Consider the following 19,978-nt stretch of genomic DNA (forward strand, 5'->3'; position numbering starts at 1 on the left):
ATTCAGAGACTTTTTATCAACACATAACCATACATGGTGGTTCAGAATTGTTCAGCACATTTCAGATGTCTTACTTTGTTTCCCATGAGAAAATTAACTCATGTCTCAGAGTTAACATCTGCTGCTTAGGTTAGATTTCCAGTTTACTTTCCTCTATGCCAGAACTCCTCCGAGTTTATCACTTAAGCCTATTTTCCTCGGTCTGAGAAGGCTGGTTAGCAAATCCTACAGCTCTTCACGTTGCTCACTCTCCTAGTGAACTCTGGCATGTCCAGTGTTACTGGAACAGATGGTTAAGAGAGACGAACATGTGCAGTTCGGGGCACCACCTCTATCGTCAGGACACCCAAGTGAAGCCTCCTGTAACCCGTCTCACGTGAGAAACGTGGGAGACACATGCGTTCCCAGCGCCACCTGCATCAGACTCAGCGTTTCAGGCTCATGCAGAGGCAGTATGGACCATCCTGAATTCCCCTTCCTGCCTCAGGGCTCTGGGGCAGCACCGAATTACCCCTTTACTAAGTCGTCTAGGACTCACTCAGGCTGGTGTTTTGTTTTCAGATGCAGCCTTGAAGTTGGAAGTGTCTCGTTGAGGGTTGTTTTGTGGCAGGTGAGGGACTCCGTGCTCTCTGCCAGGCACCGGCGTCCCCCGACCTGTGTCCTCATGGCAGAGCAGAGGAAGCAGGGGCTCCACTCCTCGCGTGCCGCCGGGTCGCAGGGGTCGGGGAAGGACGGGGGTGGGCGCCGGGTCCAGGGAAGCAAGTGCAGGGCAGCAGTCGGGCACCGGGTCCTGCTTGCCTTGACAGCGAGAGGAACTGCCAGGCCCCAAGGGGGAGAGCTGAGCCTGCCGACCGTGGGCAGAGGGTCCACGGAGTCTGCGCTCTGCTGGGCGTCCACCAGGCACCATCGCGTCAGCACGCTCGGGCCTCCCAGCAGCCCGGCCATGTCCCAGTCCCCTGTCCGGCTGGGCGGGTGGCCAGGAAAGTGGAGAGAGGACGCCACCCGCCCAGCACACAGGCGAGTGGGTGGCGGGAGGGCCAGACCGTCTCCACGCCAGGGAAGTCCCGTGCCTGTGTGCCCCGCTGGAGTCAAGCTGACATTCCTCCTCTTGCTTTTTCTTTCAAGTTCGCTGCCCAGCACAGGGCCTGTGTGATTTCTGGTGCATCCCGCTCTGATTCTGTGGCTGCCGAGTGGGTCTGCAGTACTGCAGGGGACTCGATAACATGAATTGTGTAGGAGTGTTTTCATTTAATGTTTTCTAAATGATTAATGAGAGCACTTCTACCGTATTTATACCGACCTAGATTTTGGCAGGCCATGACTATATGTGGGAACTTTCCAGAAAAACAGATCCACTGGGAAATACGTTTCCTTCCAGATTCTGACTTGCCCTCTTTTTCAAGGCGTGCTCTCCATGCAGGGGAGGCAGGCTTCTGGCTGCTGTGGAGCTGCTGCGTATTTCATGTTGCTGGATTCTTCTGGCATGAAGGGCTTCACTGATTCCCAGTGACTCTTCACACAGAGCAAGGCTGGGTTTGCTAGACTGAGAGGATCAGTTTAAAGGTACTTTTATTTGCATTTCTTTAAAACAAACAAACAAACAAAAGCAGGAAAGGCCTGAGTTACGTTGAAACAGTTTCTGTTGTGTTTTACTGGCGAGGTTGTGGGGTTTGCTCGGGAACAGTGGTCACATCCCCTTCGTGACCAGCGTACGTCCAGTGCCTTGTGCCTGCATTGGCACCTGAAACCCACTGAGCGACTGGCTGTTAACCTGTTCAAGCTGGGATTAATAGACAGCGTTTCTCCAGCTGCTTTTCTTGTTGTGGCTGTATGAACGGTATATTTTTCTAGAGAGGGGCATTCCTCTTTCTGATGTGTCATGAGGCTGTGTGTGTGCTTCCCTCTCGATTTCTGCTCTATGAGATTTTTAAGCAGTATGAGACCTTCCCAGTGGTACCAAGAGAGAAGAGGGGGAAACTGCTTCCCACTTCAGCCCTGGCTTTCTCCCGGACACTCCCAGGAAAGCCACGGGCAAGGGTGACGTGGTTAAGGAGGATCGGTGCTGGCTCTTCTCTTCCTGCTTTCGGCCGTCTGGATAGAGTCCCAGCTCCAGATGCGAGTCACAGGGAGGCACGTGGAGTGTCACCTGTCGCCGGCGTCTGCCTGCGTCCACCTCCCAGAGCTGCGGGAGTCCGGTCCAGCACAGACAGGCTCTGGTGGAAGGCTCAACAGTTTGGGACAGGGATGTCTGTTACTCCATAGAAGACGGTGCCTGGAGAGAAGACGGTGTGAGGGCCCAGAGAAGACAGAACTGCAGGCACGTTCTTCTGGTCTTCCAAAGGGTCTTCGTTCTGTCTGCGTTAGTTAGGACTTCCAGCAGCATGTTCAGTAGGAGTGGTAAAAAGGGGAGGGACATCTCGGCACGATTCAGGACCTTAGGGGGAGGCACCTGGCTTCTCACCGTAGGTGTTTATAGATGTTTTTATCTGTAGGTGTTTATAGATGTTCTTTATCAAATTGAGGCCGTTTCCCTCTATTCTTAGTTTGCTGAGAGTTTGAATCATGAATGGGTGGTATATTTTGTCAAATGCTTTTTCTGCTTCTCTTGATTTATTGTGTGATTTTTCTTGTTTAGCTTGTTTGATGTGATGGGTTACGTTAATTCATTTTTGAATGTTGAACCAACCTTGCATACCTGGAAAAAATCCCAGTTGGTCATGGTGGATAATTTCTTTTATACACTGTTGGTTTTGATTTGCTAATTTTTTGTTGGATTTGATCTAGTTGGATTTGACTTGCTAATTTTGTGGAGGATTTTTGTATCTATGTTCATTAGCTATGTTCATCTATAGTTTTCCTTTCTTATAATACTGATTTTTTCCTGATTTTTCTATAATGCTGGCCTCATAGAATAAATTAGGGAGCATCCCCTCCACTTCTGTTTTCTGGAAGAGGCTGTAGAGAATTGGTACCACTTCCTCCTTAAATGTTGTATAGAATTCACCAGTGAAACCATCTGGGCCTGGGCCTGGTGCCTTCTAGTTTTGGAAGGTTACTATTTATCGATTTCATTTCTTAAGTAGATATTGGCCTATTTAGATTATCTGTTTCTCCTTGTATGAGTTTTAGTAAGTAGGTTGTGTCTTTCAAGGAATTGGTCCATTTCATCTAGGTTATAAAATTTGTTGACATAGATTTGTTCATAATATTCCTTTATTTTCCTTTTAATGTCCACGTGATCAGTAGTGATGACCCCTTTTTCATTTCTGATATTAGTAATTCATGTCTTCTCTCTTCTTTCTTGGTTAGCCTGGCTAGAGTTTTATAAATTTTATTGATTTTTGTCAAAGAACTAGATTTGGATTTTGATGATTTTCTCTCTTGATTTCCTGTTTCCAATGTCATTGCTTTGTGCTCTAACTTTTCTTTCTTTTCTTCTGCTTTTATATTGCTTGTTTTTATCTTGTATCCTACAGTAGAAGCTTAGATGATTAATTTTAGGTCTTTTAGATATATGCATTTAACACTGTAAAATTCCCTCTTAGCACTGCTTTTGCTGCATCCCACGAATTTTGATAAATAGTATTTTCATTTTCATTTAGTTTGAAATATTTTCATATGTCCTTTTAAATGCAAAAACTTCCCCAGGTCCATGGGCAGTTTCCAGGGCAAAGAGCAAGTAACTCCCGACCACCTTGTCATATATTCAGCTCATTTATAAATTGGGCTTGGGAACTTCACAGACGTTTTGTTTCTGCATTTATCTTATAAAGCTTAAAGTGTTGTAGAGATTCTCTCCCTGCAGGTAAATTCTAAACCGCGTGGGAACGACTATTGCCTGTTCTCTGTTTGATGTATAGGGATGACAGACACAACTTATGTGTGACTTAGCATGTTAGCGCGATCCCATTTTAGTGATGCCAACGGTCAAGAAGTGGTTCTTTCTAGGAAGTGACTGATGCCAGGATGTCAACTCAGTCATCCATCTTCTTCAGACGTGGCAATTATTTAGTGTCATCAAAAAAAAATTCAAACATTTAAATTGAGTAATTGTCATCTTTCTTTTCTCTAGGCTCACAATCACAATAGAAACTATTTTCCATAGTATTCCTTAGTTTTGTTTGTCCTTTTGACCTTTCTTCTTCCTATCCTTACTGAAGACCATAGAGCATGATACAGTTTCTCAAGATACGAAGCACAAACATGAAGCCACCTCAGTGTGGCACATGGTAGACCCTCGCTGATGGTTGCTGGATGGACGATGGACGGACTGAGGCACAGAGAGGCTGAGCAGCTTGCAGCTGTCACACAGCTTGCTTCTAACCATCTTTAAAGTGTAGTCCAGGGACTTCCCTGGTGGCGCAGTGGTTAAGAATCCACCTGCCAATGCAGGGGACACGGGTTCGATCCCTGGTTCAGGAAGATCCCACATGCCGCGGAGCAACTAAGCCCCTGTGCCACAACTACTGAGCCTGTGCTCTAGAGCCCGCGAGCCACAAATACTGAAGCCCGCGTGCCCTAGAGCTCACATGCCGCAACTTCTGAGCCCTGTGTGCTGCACCTGCTGAAGCCCGCATGCCTAGAGCCCGTGCTCCGCAACAAGAAGCCACCACGATGAGAACCCCACACATCGCAACGAAGAGTAGCCCCTACTCACCACAACTAGAGAAAGTGCACGCGCAGCAACGAGGACCCAACGCAGCCAAAAACTAAAATAATAATAAAGTGTAGTCCAGATCTAAGTACTGAGAGGCCCCTTCTGAATCTGTGAGGTTGCCCTGTGCTGGCTTTGTCACATCCTTTAAGTCGTTCATAGTCAGCACAGGCTGTTTGATTATTTGACGGCATTTATATACTTACATACTTACTAAATTACGATATATACTGATACAGATACACATCCAAGTCATGTCAGAGGGGAACGCGACACTAACAGAAAGATTCCCTCACCCTGAGAGAACACAGCCACATTCAGACACTGTGCAAAAGCTCATTTCAACTGCAGTCCTTTTCGGATCACTGCTCTCATGCCCCCAGCACGCTGATGGAAGTGGCACTGCCCAGAACTCCCTCCCTCCGGGGCAGCCCTGGGCAGTGGAGTCTTCAAGGCCAGCTGCCATGCCTTCCTTCCGCTGGGACAGGTCTGAGGTAGAACTTTCACTCCAGAGCCACACACACACACACACACACACACACACAACTTTCACTCCAGAGCCCCCCCCCCCACACACACACACACACACGTCCCGGAGTCAGGCTGACGCTCCGTCCTCAGGACCTGGGCCCGAGGTGCACCCTCTCTCATTTCCCTCCCCGGTAACCCGACCTATGCAGCCTTCTACAGGAGCTCGACATCTCAAAGGAGTACAGAGAATCCATGAGTGTTCTGTTTTTTTTACTGGAGCAGGCGGTGGTCTCTACCATTCTACTCATTTTGTGATAATTTCAACACGATTGTGGCGTAACTCTGGAAAAGCAGTGACAGCCAGCTTTCTCCTTTGGTCATTGTCTAGAACATACAGCTGTACAGAGAAAACCAAGACACGTTTTATAATTGGCATCATCGCATACTTTACCAAGACATAAGGCATTCCGTCATCCCTTCTGCTAGAACATCTGCAGATTCCCTGCTGCATGGGTGCTCACTCTGAGAGGGTGCTTAGTTGTGCTCAGTTACAGCAAACAGACTCACTCTGCTTTGACTTTGGTTCTAGGCTCCATGGTCCCCTTTTCGATGCGGATCCTACACGCGGAGCTTCAGCAGTACCTGGGGAACCCCCAGGAGTCGCTGGACCGGCTGCACAGGGTGAAGGCCGTCTGCAGCAAGGTAACCGTTGCACCAAGTTGGGCTGCTGACGCCCCCCCTCCTGACGGAGGGCTCACCCAGACTTTCCCGCCCTCACGAGAAGCACGTCACGCCACCCTGTACCCTTCCCACCACTCTGCTTCCCCCTCCTGAAAGGCAGGCTGACCCGGTTCCTTGTGACCGTGCAATTCACTGTTCTTGCTGAATTATTCTAGGGGGGCGGTGGGTGGTTTTCGGCAAAGCTTGAAGCCTGAAATCTTTCTTCCCGGTATTATTAGTAAATGAAAAGCAGGAGCGTCCCCTCTTGTGTAGAAATCACACACGTGAACACGTGCCGGGCTGCCCGACCACTCACGCATCCTGCAAAAGGCTACGTGCACCTGCTTCATGTCAAACGGAGGCATCAGAGCAGCATTTAAAGAGAGAATGGTTTAAAATGTTCCAGAATCAAAGCAAATTATAGTGTATCATGACAAGTGTCACTCGTAATGCTGACTCCAAAGGCAGATAAGGTTCCGAAGTGCTTCCCGAGTTATTCTGGGTTGTAAAGTAACAATTACGTGGAAGGCATCAAGTTGTATCAACAGAAGATGAGATTTACTGCACTGAGTGATGGGAAGGAGAGATGTGGGGTTCAGAGTCTCCCCATCTCCAGGCAGCGGGCAGCCGCGCCCCCGAGAGCCTCCGTCTTCAGACTGGAAGTGAGCCTGCCTTTCCTACCCTCCTGGCAGCTTTGCTGTGTAGCTTAGCTGCAGCGTCGTCTGTGGAAGGGCTTCCAAAGCTGTAACAGCAAGCAGTTAGGAGCGGCAGCATGTGACAGGTTTTTAAACGAGGTTATTTGTACTTGTCGAGTTCCTGCTTCAGTCCCCAGCTGCTCTATGGTGGACGTTCCTGGAGCTCCTGGGGGGTCCTCTGTGTTCCCGGCAGGGAAGTGGCAGGGCTTCCGCCCTCGCAGAGTGGACGCCACAGCAGGCCACCTGACACTCTTAAGCTTTGCATCGGTTTCTGGCTTTTATAGCTTAAAAGATAAAAAGAAAAACTTTGCTCTCTTATAATTTGATCCGTTGGTGGGGGAAATTGTGTCATTACTACTTTTTAGAGTCTAACACTCCTTTCCTTGACTCTTAAATCATGGTTAAAATAGTTACTTCCAGAAATAGGAAAACAAAACTTGTAATTGGTACTAAATCAGTGATGTTCTAAATCACACACAGATGATTGTTTTTATTGCTTTTCACTCACCTCCGTGTCACACAGGGGACGTGCATATGAATTCTAAGGCTTTAACCCTAAGGCTGTCTCCCAAGGCCTGCCCGGCGGGCTCCACGCTCTCCTTGCGTCTCTGGGCGCCCGCCTGCCACGCCTGCTGCCACGTGGTGCTGCCCTTGACGCCACGGGCTCGGAGGTCGGACACGGGGGTGGCGGTGATGGCGGCGGTGGCCACGGGGCTGTGCTCAGTGCTCCCGCCTACACGATGGGTGCTGTGCTGCATGCTTTATGCTGAAGCTCCGTAAGCGCTCACGACGGCTGTACAAGGCGGCGCCATGCCTGATGTACAGACAAGGAGACAGAGCCTCCGAGGGTTAAGTACAGCTGAGGTCCAGCCGCGAGGGGCCTGAACGAGAGCAGGTCGCCGGCTGTGACCCGGCCACCGCCCAGGAGCTGCAGCCCTTTTCCCCGCACGTGCAGCGTGTGCCCGGAAGCCTTGGAACGCGGCTTCGGCCTCGTGCGTCACCCTCCGGTGCCAGAGAGCGCCAGCCGCGCTTTCTCTGCCAAGAGCTGCTCTCAGTGGGTCAGGGGGCGCTGGGCTCCTCGCTGGGGGCGGAGGCGAGTCCAGCAAGGAAGGAGATGAGGCAGCCTGTGAAAGAGTCTCTCCCAGGGTGATGCTCGCACCCGGCCCCCCGCCTCGGCTTCCCCTCCCCAGCCTGCTCGCCGGGCCTGGCCTCCTGCCCGCCCCAGACCCAGGGGGCCCAGGCTCAGCCAGCGCCCACCAGGCCTCCCAGACGCAACTGCCTGCTGGGGTGCAGCTGCGGCGTCGAGCAGGGCCCACCCGGGCCACCCTGGAGTCGTCACGGGGGCTGGGGCGGACAGGAGGCCGCGCCGGGGCTACCCTCTGGAGCCGCCGACCGGCCAGCGCCTTGACGGCGATCGACGGCTTCACTCCGCGCAGGCAGCGAAACCAGGGCGTCATTTCCGGAAGGAAAGCAGCGGCGTGGTCCACACCCCCGAAGCGCTCTGTGCCCGTCGGTTTCGTTGCGCGTGTGGCGTCTCTCGTTGCTCTGGAGGTCAGGGGTGGGCGTGGAAGCCACGCCTGGGAAGGGGGTAAAGAAGAGAGCACGAAGGTTTCCGTCCTTAGTGAGAAAGCCGGCCGAGGCCCCGCTCGGTGCTTGGGAAGCGCACACGCTTGTCGCGGGTGCAGGTGTGTGTGCAGATGTGCTTGGAGCCCGCTGTTGGTCGCTGCCTCTCTAGCACACGTCAGGTGTTCACAGGTTCAGCCCCAGCGCGGGTTTGCCAAGTGAAAGGAGACGACCCGGGGTGGCAGCTAGAGTGAGATGCGGGCGGGCCCGGGGCAGCCAGGGTGGGTGAGAAGCAGACACCTGCCACCCGGTGGCCCTCGGCCCGGGCAGCCAGCGTCCCCCCTGCAAAGGGACACACTGGGATAGAGGTCTCCCGCTGCTTCCAGTCTGTGCCGTCCCGACCAGAGCAGCAGGGCACAGAGCCGGGTGTCCCAGGGCGCCGGGCTGGGGTGTGGGGACACGACACGGGCTCCAGATGGGTGTCTCGTCTCCACAGCCGTCACGTGGGAAGTGTTTAGGATGTGACATCCGCTGTCCAAGCCAGCCTGCAGAATTACGATTACAGGACGGCCTCTGTGAAGGAAGTAATATACCCTGAAGGAAGAACACTCCAGTACGTTAGAGGTGTGGGTAATGGGCTTAATGGTCATTTTTATTCTCTGTCCAGGTCTTAACAATGCACGTGTTAGTTTTATAAGTAGAATATTTTTCTATTGAAAAAAAATTAAATGAGGACAACGGGGCAAAGGGAAGATAAAATTCAGACAGCAGTACGGTTGGTAACGTACAAGGTTTATGCCACACACAGGTTGGCGCTGAGGGTCCAGGTAAGCAGAGCAGAGAGGGACATAACACCAGTTATGGAATCCCCGGCATCGTTTGCTCAGGAGAAGCTGAGCTTTTCCTTATACGGAAGATTCACTGCAGAATGGTTAGAGCCTGTGTATTCAACCTGATGAGAGCACTGTCTCGATTTTTTAGGTGCGGCCCGGTTTTAGCAGAACATTACTCATGACCTTTACAAAACGGTCCAGGGTTTTCTCTGCTGTCTTTGAAATAGAAGGTGACAAGTAAGAACCACGTGGTGAAGTAGTAAATGTTTGGTTCAGATGTAGTGGTATCGATGAAGAACAAAATATACCTCGATTTAAAATAAGCATGCCCCGTGGCTTAGGAGAGCCATCCCTGTCACGCCACAGCAGCGGTACCTCTGCTCACCATCCCTGCCCCTCGGCTTCTCTGCAGGCCACTGCACCTCTGGGTCCCGTCGGCAAAGAGCCAGGGAACACGTTTCTAAGCCCGTTTGCATGCGTCATGATGCCAGATCAGCGTGGGGTTTGGGTCGCCGCTGATGGGGACGTGCCGCGTGGGTTTAAGTTCAGTGCTGCCCTGCCCTACAATTCGATTTCTGCAGCCTCTGCCTGCCCCACCTTAGCCCGGCTCGGGGCACCAGGTAAGGAAGTGCCCCTTCAGAGACCCTCACTGCCGAAGGAGCCCCTCGGGAAGGGACATCGGTTTGCTCTGTTCTTGGTTGGACACCCTAATGAGGCAGAGGTGAGAGGGGCGTTTCTAGGAAGGGTTCATATCTTTACTAAAAAGGAATTCCAACAGATGGACCTGCTCGGTTATACTGTTTTACTTGTAAACGAAGTTAAGAACGGAAGAGAGAACAGACATTGTCCGCCCTCCCCCTGCCAGCCGCTCTGGGAAGCACCCAGCTGGGCGGGCCATCCAGCGTGACCACGCCCGCCGCTGCCCGGCTTCACCAGATGCCCATGGTCCCCACGCCCCTCTGTCCTGCCCGCTCCAGCAGAGAACAAATTGATGGTGGCTTCATCAGATAAGATGGGAGTGGCTGGCAAGTGAGGGCAGGTGGTGGAGAAGGGGAGGTGATGGCTCCTAATCCCTGGTCGAGGCCACATCTCTGCCCTTTGCCGTCGACACTCACGCTCCTGGGCCCGGGTGTGCTCAGAGGGCCCAGAAGGAGGAGGTGACAGGAGCGTCCCTGTCGGCAGGGTCGTTGCAGATCCCAGAACAGAGACTTGGGAATGTCGACCACACCCCCCAGCAGCCCCAGCCCCGTGTGAGATCTCATGTGCCAGAGGTGACCCACAGCGTGCCGTAAGGTCACCCGAGTTGGCAGGCGGTCCCGCCCGACACGTGCATGATAGCCCAGCAACAGACAGCCCTCGGCGGAACAGAGAGGTCTGGAATCTCCATCCTGGCATTGGTTGCCTTGGCATCGAAGGTTCTCACTCTCTGACCTGCAGGGAAAGAGAGAGCATTGCGTCAAGGTGTGATGCCCTGTCGGGGGATGTCCACAGGCCGCAGCTGGAGGGGCTTTGGAGTCAAGCAGACGGGTGTTTCCAGGTGTGGCCCTGACTCTTCCTGGTGGGGTGACCAGCCTGTGGAAGCCTGGGGAGGAGTGGTGTCACCAGCCACCTCCAGGCTGCTGTGTGGGTTAGATGACCAGCGACCTGGCACAGTGCGTGGTCCATGGGAGTGTTTAATATTCCTGCAGTGGCTTGGAGCAACTCCGAGAAGCCTCTTTTCACTTTGAAAAGCCTTTTGTCCAGAAGGTCCCCTAGGAGACTGGTAGGGCTGAGAAGGTCCCAGAACTTTCCAGAGAAATCTAAGCCCCTCTAGGGAGACCTGCTCTCACCTCAGTCTGAACACCGCAGGTCATTAGTGAGTCCTTGGGTCCTTGAGTTAGGGCCGGCCCCCAGGGGTCCGAAGATTGGACGCTTTGCGCATAAACCCGGTCGCTAGACCTTCCCCACCCACAGCCCGTGACAGGCTGACAAAGGACAGGACCAGGGCTCCTTCCCTGAGAGCTTTCCCACAAACCGAGGCCCCCAGACCACCCATACTGGTGTTGCCTGGAGCCTATCAGAAGGGCCGGGTTTGGGCTGCGCCCTGCATAGGACTCAGAACCTGGAGTTCAAAATACCGGAGTCCAAGGTCATGCGTAGGCACCAGGGCCCACGAACCCAAAACTGTTTGTAAGTGATCTTCCAAACCCAGGGTAACTGCAGAGAAGTCAGGGCATGGGTTTGGTCCCTTTAAATATGAGTAGGTGACACATTGCCTGTTTGAGATAAGTGGTCCTTTATTTATCTATCTATCTATCTATCTATTTATTTATGGCTGCATTGGGTCTTCGTTGCTGCGTGCGGGCGTTCACCAGTTGCGGCGAGCGGGGGCTACTCTTCGTTGCGGGGCGTGGGCTTCTCGTTGCGGTGGCTTCTCTTATTGCGGAGCACGGGCTGTGGGTACACAGGCTTCAGTAGTTGTGGCACTTGGGCTCAGTAACTGCGGCTCGTGGGCTCTAGAGCGCAGGCTCAGTAGTTGTGGCGCACGGGCTTAGTTGCTCTGCAGCATGTGGGATCTTCCTGGACCAGGGCTCGAACCCGTGTCCCCTGCATGGGCAGGTGGATTCTTATCCACTGCGCCACCAGGGAAGCCCTGAGATCAAGTGGTCTTGGCTACATATGGAGTCAGGCAGCTGGGATATTCGTGCGAGGCGTATAGTTTTCTCCTTGGACAAAACAACCGAGCCCGGGCCTTCTGAGTCCTTTGTCCTCCCTCCGCTGCTGTCCAGAGTGTTGACGGCATCTGCATTGCTGGAGTGACACTGCCCGTCGCAGAACCAATCCAGGACAGCCCAGGACCCGCAGGTGGGGCGGGAGGTGTCGATGCAGCCTCTCAGCTCTGGTCACACCCACCTGCTGAACAGCGGGTCCAGAACTGTCTCCCAGGCCCACGTTTCCTCCTGGCTGCTCCCTATTCATGTCCAAGCAGCATCTTCACACACTCAAAACCACTGTCATTTCAGTATTGTAGTTACTTTCGGAAGTACGTGGCTTGCCCGGAGCCCAGCTGCTGCCAACCCGCCACCCCACGCTCGCGTTTCCGGAGCATCTTCCAGAATGGGTGCCGTGGGCGCGGCCCGTCTTGGTCGTTCTGGGAAGCAGACCCAGAACTGCTCACGGGCGTCCGACCTGCACCTGGACAGGAGGGACAGGAGGGGCATGCGGCCACGTTTGCCATCCGAGTAGCTCAGGCTTTGGGTGGGAGCGTTTCTACACTTTACGGAAACGACCTTCTGTAGATCAGCATGCTGTTACTGTGACTGTGTGAAGTCATACGGGTGGGAACTCTCTCCCCCAGACACTGTTCTCCTGCGATTTAGCTCAGGCTGGAGGTAACTGTGGCCCCCCAGGTGGGTTGCCCAGATGTGTGGAGATGCCCTGCAGGGGGCCAGGACCACTCCCCGACCCCGCCCTCCTGGAGTCTGTGCTTCCCATGATCCTCTCATGCTCTTTTGTTGTGGTTGGTTTTGCTGTCAGGCCTGCCCCTCCCCCCACGTCCCATCCGTCAGCCCATGAGTCGGGGCCAGGCCTCGGGCCCTCTGCACTGTGCATGGCCCCCGGGGCTGGGAAGAGCCAGGCCTCCCGCGTTTCTTCTTCAGAACCTCTTAGTCCTTCTCTTTGTTCCTGTCCCTCCTCAATGGTACCTTCGAGACCTTCTTTCCTGGTCAGTGTCTGTTTTTATGATTATTTATCAGAAGACCGATTGGCTGAAAAGTGTCATTTGACCTCGTTTGGACCAACTAGCTCATCTTTGAGGTTACAGTTTTGAAGCCCGGGTGTGTCCTGAGTGGTCACGGTAGGACAGGCCTTCGTGTTCACAGCGAACCATCGTCCACCTTTTGTGAAGTGCTGGCCCTTGGCGGCAGAGGAGGCCCAGCTGGCCCGTCTCTGTGTGGATGGGACGAGGCCAGTGAAAGCCCGGAGCAGCTGCTTCGCTGGTCGTGAACTTCGCCTCTTGAGGGTGGGCCGTTTGGGGCAGTGCTGCCTTGCAGGGTGGCCCACTACACAAGGGGGTGTCTCCCCAAAGCACGTGGCCTGAAGTCGGCCATCAAGGAAGCATGAGACCCCCGTTTTCACTTAGCGCGTCTTTCTTTTCCTTCCCTGCAAACAGCCTTTACTATTAACACGTTTTTTCTCCTCACCCTGCCCTCCAAAAGAACATAGGCTCTGCTCAGATCACCGTGGTAGCAACTTCTTTCCTTTCAGGGAAACCAGATCACAGAGGAAGCAACTCAAGGTTATTAGCCGAACAGTAAAAACTATGTAAAGTGACGGATGCTCAGGATTTATTTGATACATTTAAAAAGGCTGCACATCTCAGGTGCCCTCGAGGAGCGAGACTGATGTTTTCACAGAAGTTAATAATCGTCCTCTTGTGTAACATTCCTGATGCTTTCCTGACAGACAGAGAATATCTGCCCCACGTCGGGGGTCTCTGATGCTTTACGAGCGTCATAAACCCAAACCCCCCACCGGTCAGAGAGCAGCTCCCTGTTTGCCGTCATCTCCGTGCCTTGTGAGCAGCGAAGCTTAAAACGTGTCCCTGCGAAACGCTCCTTGACAAATGGGTTTCCATACAGAGAAATCTGCTTCTCCTGGAGTATATTGTGACAACGTCTAGAAGCAAATTCACTTCTGTTGTTCTTCCTTCCATTTCCCGCAGATCCTGACGAACTTGGAGCAGGGCCTGGCCGAGGATGGCGGCATGAACAGCATGGCCCCGGAGAACAGACAAGGTCAGTGCCGGACTCGCCTTCCTTAGACAGTCAGCTGGCATCGTCAGAGGGCTCGGCCCCAGAGGTTTCTCTGTCTCATTCTTTTCCTTCTCACTCCGTAATGCACTCATCCTCTCATGCATTCATCTCGGTCCTTTCTTGGACCAAGCCAGGCACCGTGGTTGGTGCTGGCATAAGGCACGAACCCCGCTCTCGGGGAGCCCCGTCAGGCCGAGACCCGCCTACAGCAAATAACTCCAGAAATCGACGTGAGCGTCCACAGCAAGGTGGGTGCCTGGCCCGCCCGCCCGTGGGGAGCCTGAGGCCTGGGCGGAGCTGGAGAGGAAAGGAAGACGGGGCCCTGCGTGTGGAGGCTCGGGGGCCAGGCCGTGGAAAAGGGTCGTTATGTGAGTGCTGGGCGGGCAGGTGCCGAACTGCGTTTTGAAAAGATTATCCTGGCTGAGATTTCTTGAGAACATTAGAGAGAAGAACTTCTAATCATGCTTCAAAACCCAGCTCAGATGGCACCTCCCTGAGAGGCTGGCACCTCTGCACATGAGCCTGTGGGCTTATGTGGTCTCCAGGGGCTTGGTGGTCCCCCACTCTGCGCCTGACTTGGAGCGGCTGTCGGTGACCACGGGCGAGCACGGATGATGTGGGCAAGGGGTGGGCTTCCTCTGAAGCCACGCTGTGAGGAGACGGATGTGCCAGAAGCAGGAGAGGTGGCCTGAGAGGAGAACCCCCCGGGGCAGAGACCTGTGCCCATGCCTCGGGCACGGCGGGGCCCTGGGCGCCGTGCACCCCAGACGCGCTCGTGACTATGGGAAAGGGGGAAGCATCCCAGGCAGGAGATGTCCATCCTCGAGGACCAACAGCTCTGGCTGCATTTGTGCTTTAAACACAGATCCCTTTCTTTGAGAAATCCCAGGAGACCAGGTCTGTAGGTGCGATGTTCGTGCGTCCTTCTCAGTGATTTAAGTGCCGGTAGATAACAGGGGTCTGACGTGGGCATCTCCGTGCCCTGGGACATCCCGCCCTCAGCATCTTTCCCACTCTGGCCATGTCATCCCACGGGGGGTCCGTGTTTTGGTGTCAGAGAGCAGGTAGTTGTTGGAGCTCAGGAAGCAGTGCCCGGAAACCTGACAGCTCACAGCAGATCAACAGATTTATAAGGCAAAGAGGGGAAGAAAGCACTAGGAAGTCCTCAAAGATAATCAAAATCAAATTCAGTTCACTGAGAATCCACATTTTACATTGGTTAAGGAAAGATATTCAGAATTTTTCTTTTCACAAAAATGATGTCATAAGGGGAATGTAAGCAGCTAATGTATATTTAATTGCTGAAAGGCAAAGTGAGTTACGTTCTTAATTCTGACAGTTAAGTTTTGTGTCCTTTTCTCAAGCACTCCAGGAATAAGCGTCATTTCTAGGAGACTGTTATCCCAAAATTGACCCTTGGTCCCGGCAGCGGGAGGAAGGTCAGCTTAAGGCAAGCTCGCCCAGTGGTCACCATTCACATGTGTCTGGGACGTGCTTCTCCCTGGGCCTGAGCTGGATGGCAGATTCAACATCTGACCAAGCACCGGCCTCTCCAGCCTCCCCGCCCCACATCCGCTCCACTCCCCCTGCCCTCAGAGCCTGCTGAGGCAGATGGGTTAGGAATTGTTGCTTCCACTTAAAAGGTCACAACACCTAGGCCTTGGGCAGGCAGGCCGCTGTTACCAGGGCGCAGCTACTGACACCGGGGTGTGACTGTCCACCAGCCCTGCATCCGGGAGGCCTTCAGCCCATCCAGGTCACACCAGGAGTGGCCCCGCTGCAGGGCGAGGGCTGTCGTCTTGGCCGGCTTTTCCCATCTTTTGGACGTGCCGACCTGGGGACATGGCCCTGGTCGGCTCGTGGGATCTGTCCTCCCTGAGGCTGAGCAGGTCGCCAAGGGCACAGCCCAAGGTGTGGGCTGAGCAGCACAGGGAGCGGTGGCCTAGCCGGGTGATGGGGGCGGGGCGTCCATCTGTCTGGGTTGGGCCGGCGGCAGGACCCGCTCCCCACGCACTCACCGTACTCCGCTCTTGCAGCCTCCGTGCAGCTGTGGCGGTCCCGCCTGGGACGGGTGACGTGCTCTATGGCCAATTGTCTGCTGCTCATGAAGGTATGATGTTCTCAGGGCATTGGCGGGGGGACCGCTGGGACCTCGAGGTGGTGTGCATGCGGGGGCGGTTATCGAGCAGAGAGGCCAGTGAGACACTCGGGATAAACGTGCTTTAATTTCTACTGAAAGAAATGTCAATAGAATGTAGAATTTACACTGCCAAGTTTAATTGTTCAAACAGGGGTCGAGATGATTTAATTGAAATCCTCCTCATGCTCTCAATTCTCTCTCCCTCCTGTTTTTCTCTGGATTCAGTCCCAGAGTTGGCCTCTGTTCCCCCCATTAGAGGAGGTGGTTTCCCTCGTTCTGACCTGACTTGCGCTCAATGGCCATGGCATCTGGGGACAGGCTTCCCCGGGAGACCTGCTCCTTAGCCCCGCCCCCCCCCCCCCCACTGCCAGCCCCCGGGGAGGCGGCTGGGGGACGAGGAGGCTGAACCGAGGGCGTCGCTCCTTTCTTCCTCCATCCGTGCCTCCCTGGCAGGGCCCAGCGGCAGGGGCTGGAGGCTGCTGCCCGAATCAGTGAGCCACAGACACCCAGAGCAGCTCCGTTAACATCTTCTGGGCCATTAAGAGGCCAGATCGTGGCCCTCCCACGGGCCAGCCCAGGGTCACTCCTGAGCTTGGTTTTAGCAGAGCAGGCAAATGGCCGAGGGGAGAAGCGGGCTCCGGGAGCTGGTGTCTAACCCTGACAGGGCAGCCCCGCGAGGGGACCGCGTCCTGGGCCAGCTGTGGGTCCCGTGCAGAAGGCCACGCTGGGTGTGCACTCGGCTCCTGCTCCAGGGCCCTGCCTTCCGTGCGTCGCTGTGACCCTGGGGTGCAGACTGCCTCGCGTGCCCCTCCCACCCCCGAGCCCCGGGGACCTCCCCTGAAACGAAGGCCCAGAAGGGATGCACTTGCAGCCCCCCTTGGACAGCGCCTTGGGGTTAAGGCGCTCTGGTTCTCTCAGCTCCTCCCTTCCTGCCACCGTGACCCCTGACACGGCGCCCCGTCCCTCCCGCGGGTGGAGGGAGCCGCCCAGGGCCACTGCCACCTTCCTTCCGCGGAGCTCGCCGGCTCACGCGCAGAAACAAAGGACACATCGTAAAGTCACGGGCCGATCGGTGTCTCCTTGGTCACAGGCTGGGACACCTCAGGAGGGTCTCCTGTTCCACTGGTGGCTTCCTATGTGCATTTTTAAGGCACATTAATAGAAAACTGTGGGATAAGAACACCCTTTGTCTACTGCTGGAGTGATGATACCACCAGGCGCCAGACTAAGTCTTGTACCTACGTTGTCGGGACTCAGTACAGAACAGATCACTGTGCTTCAAAAATACTTCTACCACAAGTGCAGTTTAATTTGAGATTTTAGATTATGCTTTCATTTCCACGAGTTAAAAAAAGGAATGAAAAATTTTGCGGCTGAGGCGCCAGCACGTGTGCGCATCCTGTCGCCACCTAGTGAGCGAGCCCGGAATTACAGCAGCGTCGGCCTCACCGGCGCGTCCCGTCCCTTCCGTTCGCGTATGGGCGACGCTGGGTTACTTCAGCAGCCGCTTCTTATTCTGAATAACATTTCTGCTACGGCGACGTGAACGCTGATTCACCTTTTTCACGATGAGAAGTCTGTCCACACACTTCAGCCCGAACGTGCGCCTGAAACACTGTCGCAGCCTGGGCACCCCAGCCCATCTGGGAGACTCAGGGCGCCGCGCCGCCCGCCTCCGTGCCCCGCCAGACGGTGCAGCTGCTGAAAGAAGAGGGGGAAGACGGAGCTAGAGCAGTCGGTCCCTGCGAGCGGGCCGCGCCCGCCTGACCGCGGCCTGGACGGCGCTCGCCCTCGAGAGCGCCCTTCAGCCGGGGCCGCATTTCCTCGTTTCCTCCGGGAAATAAACGATTTCGTTAAATGGTCGTCCGCTGACAAGCTCTGGGCCGCGCTCCGCTCTGGTTTACTGGAGGCCGGGCTCCTTGGAACCGCCAGGGCCCGGGCCCGAGGCTGCAGCCACCCGGGGCTGCCACCCGGGCCCCGCGCCTCGTCCGAAAGCCTCCGCACGGGGTCCCCACGGCTGTGTCCGGCCAGCCGTGCTCTCCCAGGAGCGCCGCTCCGGCGGGACAGCGGCCGCGTGCCTCTCCGTAGCAGGCCGGAGCGCCGAGGCGTGGAGGTGTCAGGCGGCGACGCCGGCCACAGAGCCACCCGGAGACGCGGGCCGGGATCGGGGCGTGTGCACTGGCCTGACCCGGTGACACTTGGGCGCCGCCGGACACGAACGGCGAGGTGGCCTTTCGTTCGCCCTAAACCTGAAGTGAGGCGTAGACGTTCAGCACAGTGGGTGATTCTCAGATGCTCCAAGGTGCCCCCGTCTCCCCGCAGAAGTCCAGGGCTCAGCAGCGCCGGACCCCAAGCCGGGCCTCAGCGCCCCTCGGGCCCCAGGCACCGGGGGTCACTGCCGCCCCGAGAGCGGGCTCTCCCGCTGGGCAGGGCGCGGGCAGCGGTGCCAGGAGCCGAGGGGGACGGGCAGGTGCTGCCGGCTCACCGCCTGCACCAGCAAGTCCAGTTCGTCGTGAAGAGCTGCTCTCGAAGCTGCCAGGCTGGAGAGTCTTTCCATTTTTTTTCCCTGCTAAACTGGAACGTTTCTTGTCGTCTGTCTGTCTTCATAACATCCCAGTTAGCGAACTAGTAACGCCTGTCCCAGTTTTCATGAGATTGAAAACGTAGACGACGAAAGAAAGAAAAGTACCTTGTGGGGTTTTACGAAGACTCAGTGAGGAGAACACTGCCGCGCGGCCTGCTGTTTGCTGACCCGGGAGACGCAGGGAGCTGTTCACACCAGCCCGGGACAGTGCCCACCAGCAGGCGGGACGGTGACCCTGCCGTCTGAGCTCGGGGCTGTTGGGGATTTGTCCTTGTGCCCCTGGCAAGACGGCCAGGTGCCCCGGATGGCCTCCTCCCGCCAGAGCCAGCGAGCTCTCCCGGCCCAGCTGTTTTACGGGGCTTATGTTTGTCTGCATTTAAGAGCTTTACCTCGAGTTTTAGTAAAGAAAATGTTTAAGAGACGCTATTAATACATTCAGTTTCTGTGTCTGGCAGATGGAGGCAAGACAAAATTCACCAATTAAGGATTTTGTCAGAAAAGAAAGAGTGAGTCCAGGTGAAATACTAGTTGCTACTGAGAAGCTAGAAGAAGAAAGCCCCTCTGCCCTAAGTGCACAGCCAGAGCCCCTCGGGGAGAGGAAGGCTCTCAGGACCGTGGTTACACACAGAACTCAGAGCCTGGTTTGCTGGGCCATCTGCCGCCCTCACGGCGGTGCCACGTCCCACCTGCCCACGCACTCGTGTTCCCGCTTCACGTGCGAGTCTGCAGGTACCTGCGCTCCTGTAACGTGTAAAACAGCGTGCTCCTCCTAACTCTGGGATGCTCTCTGGGTCCCCCGCAGGATTACGTGCTGGCCGTGGACGCGTACCGCTCGGTCATCCAGTACTACCCACACCAGGAGCCCCAGCTGCTGAGCTGCATTGGCCGGATCTTCCTCCAGGTGAGCCGCGCGGCTGGCAGGGTGGGCCGGGGGTCGCCTTAGCGTGATGCTGTAGATTTCAGAAAGAGAACAGGAAATACATCAAGTCAGACTTCTGTGGCTGTAGAAGGGGTAGTTTTCTTGGTCCTGGCTTGACTGTGCTCTGGGCTTTGACGTGATTAGGAAGCCAATTGCTAGACGTGCATTTTCGTAGATTGTCATCTGGGAAGCGCTGAGATGGATTCCTTGAGAAATTGCCCTGTTGCAGGTAAAAGTGTGTTGACAAAACCGTCAGTAATCTTAAGTGGCTGATAATGTAGCCAAAGCGTGCTTGAATCCACGTGCGTGGACAAAGGAGGTCCCGCTTGGAGCCATGGTCCCGACAGTGCGGGAAGCCGGGACGTACCCGCTTTGCCAGGGATGGCGCTGAAGCCGGGGCGCATTTGGTGCCGGGGTGCCGGGCGCCCGTCCTCGCTCCTGTCCTCCCCACGACGGCAGGCCCACACTCGCAGGCCGAGCGCGGATGCCTCATCCCCGCACCCTCAGTCTCAAAGGGTGTCGACCGTAGCACCCGTAGCCTGGGCAGGAGCCTGATGGGGCCGTCCGTGGTGGTCAAAGCAAGGGGGATGGATGTGGGGAGGCGCT

At 55.2% G+C, this 19,978-nt stretch overlaps 1 protein-coding gene across 1 annotated transcript in view; it reads left to right on the top strand.

The window, feature by feature from the left end:
* TRAPPC12 (trafficking protein particle complex subunit 12) overlaps positions 1-19,978 on the top strand; it is a 62,499-nt gene that overhangs the window by 34,564 nt on the left and 7,957 nt on the right. The window contains exons 6-9 of the mRNA XM_082851524.1: positions 5,715-5,827; positions 13,639-13,711; positions 15,766-15,839; positions 19,256-19,354. Of these exons, the coding sequence (XP_082707650.1) occupies positions 5,715-5,827; positions 13,639-13,711; positions 15,766-15,839; positions 19,256-19,354 (359 nt within the window). The remainder of the gene's footprint in view (positions 1-5,714; positions 5,828-13,638; positions 13,712-15,765; positions 15,840-19,255; positions 19,355-19,978) is intronic.

The sequence above is a fragment of the Leucopleurus acutus genome (assembly GCF_964270905.1).
Source record: "Leucopleurus acutus genome assembly, chromosome: 12".
Taxonomy (NCBI): domain Eukaryota; kingdom Metazoa; phylum Chordata; class Mammalia; order Artiodactyla; family Delphinidae; genus Leucopleurus; species Leucopleurus acutus.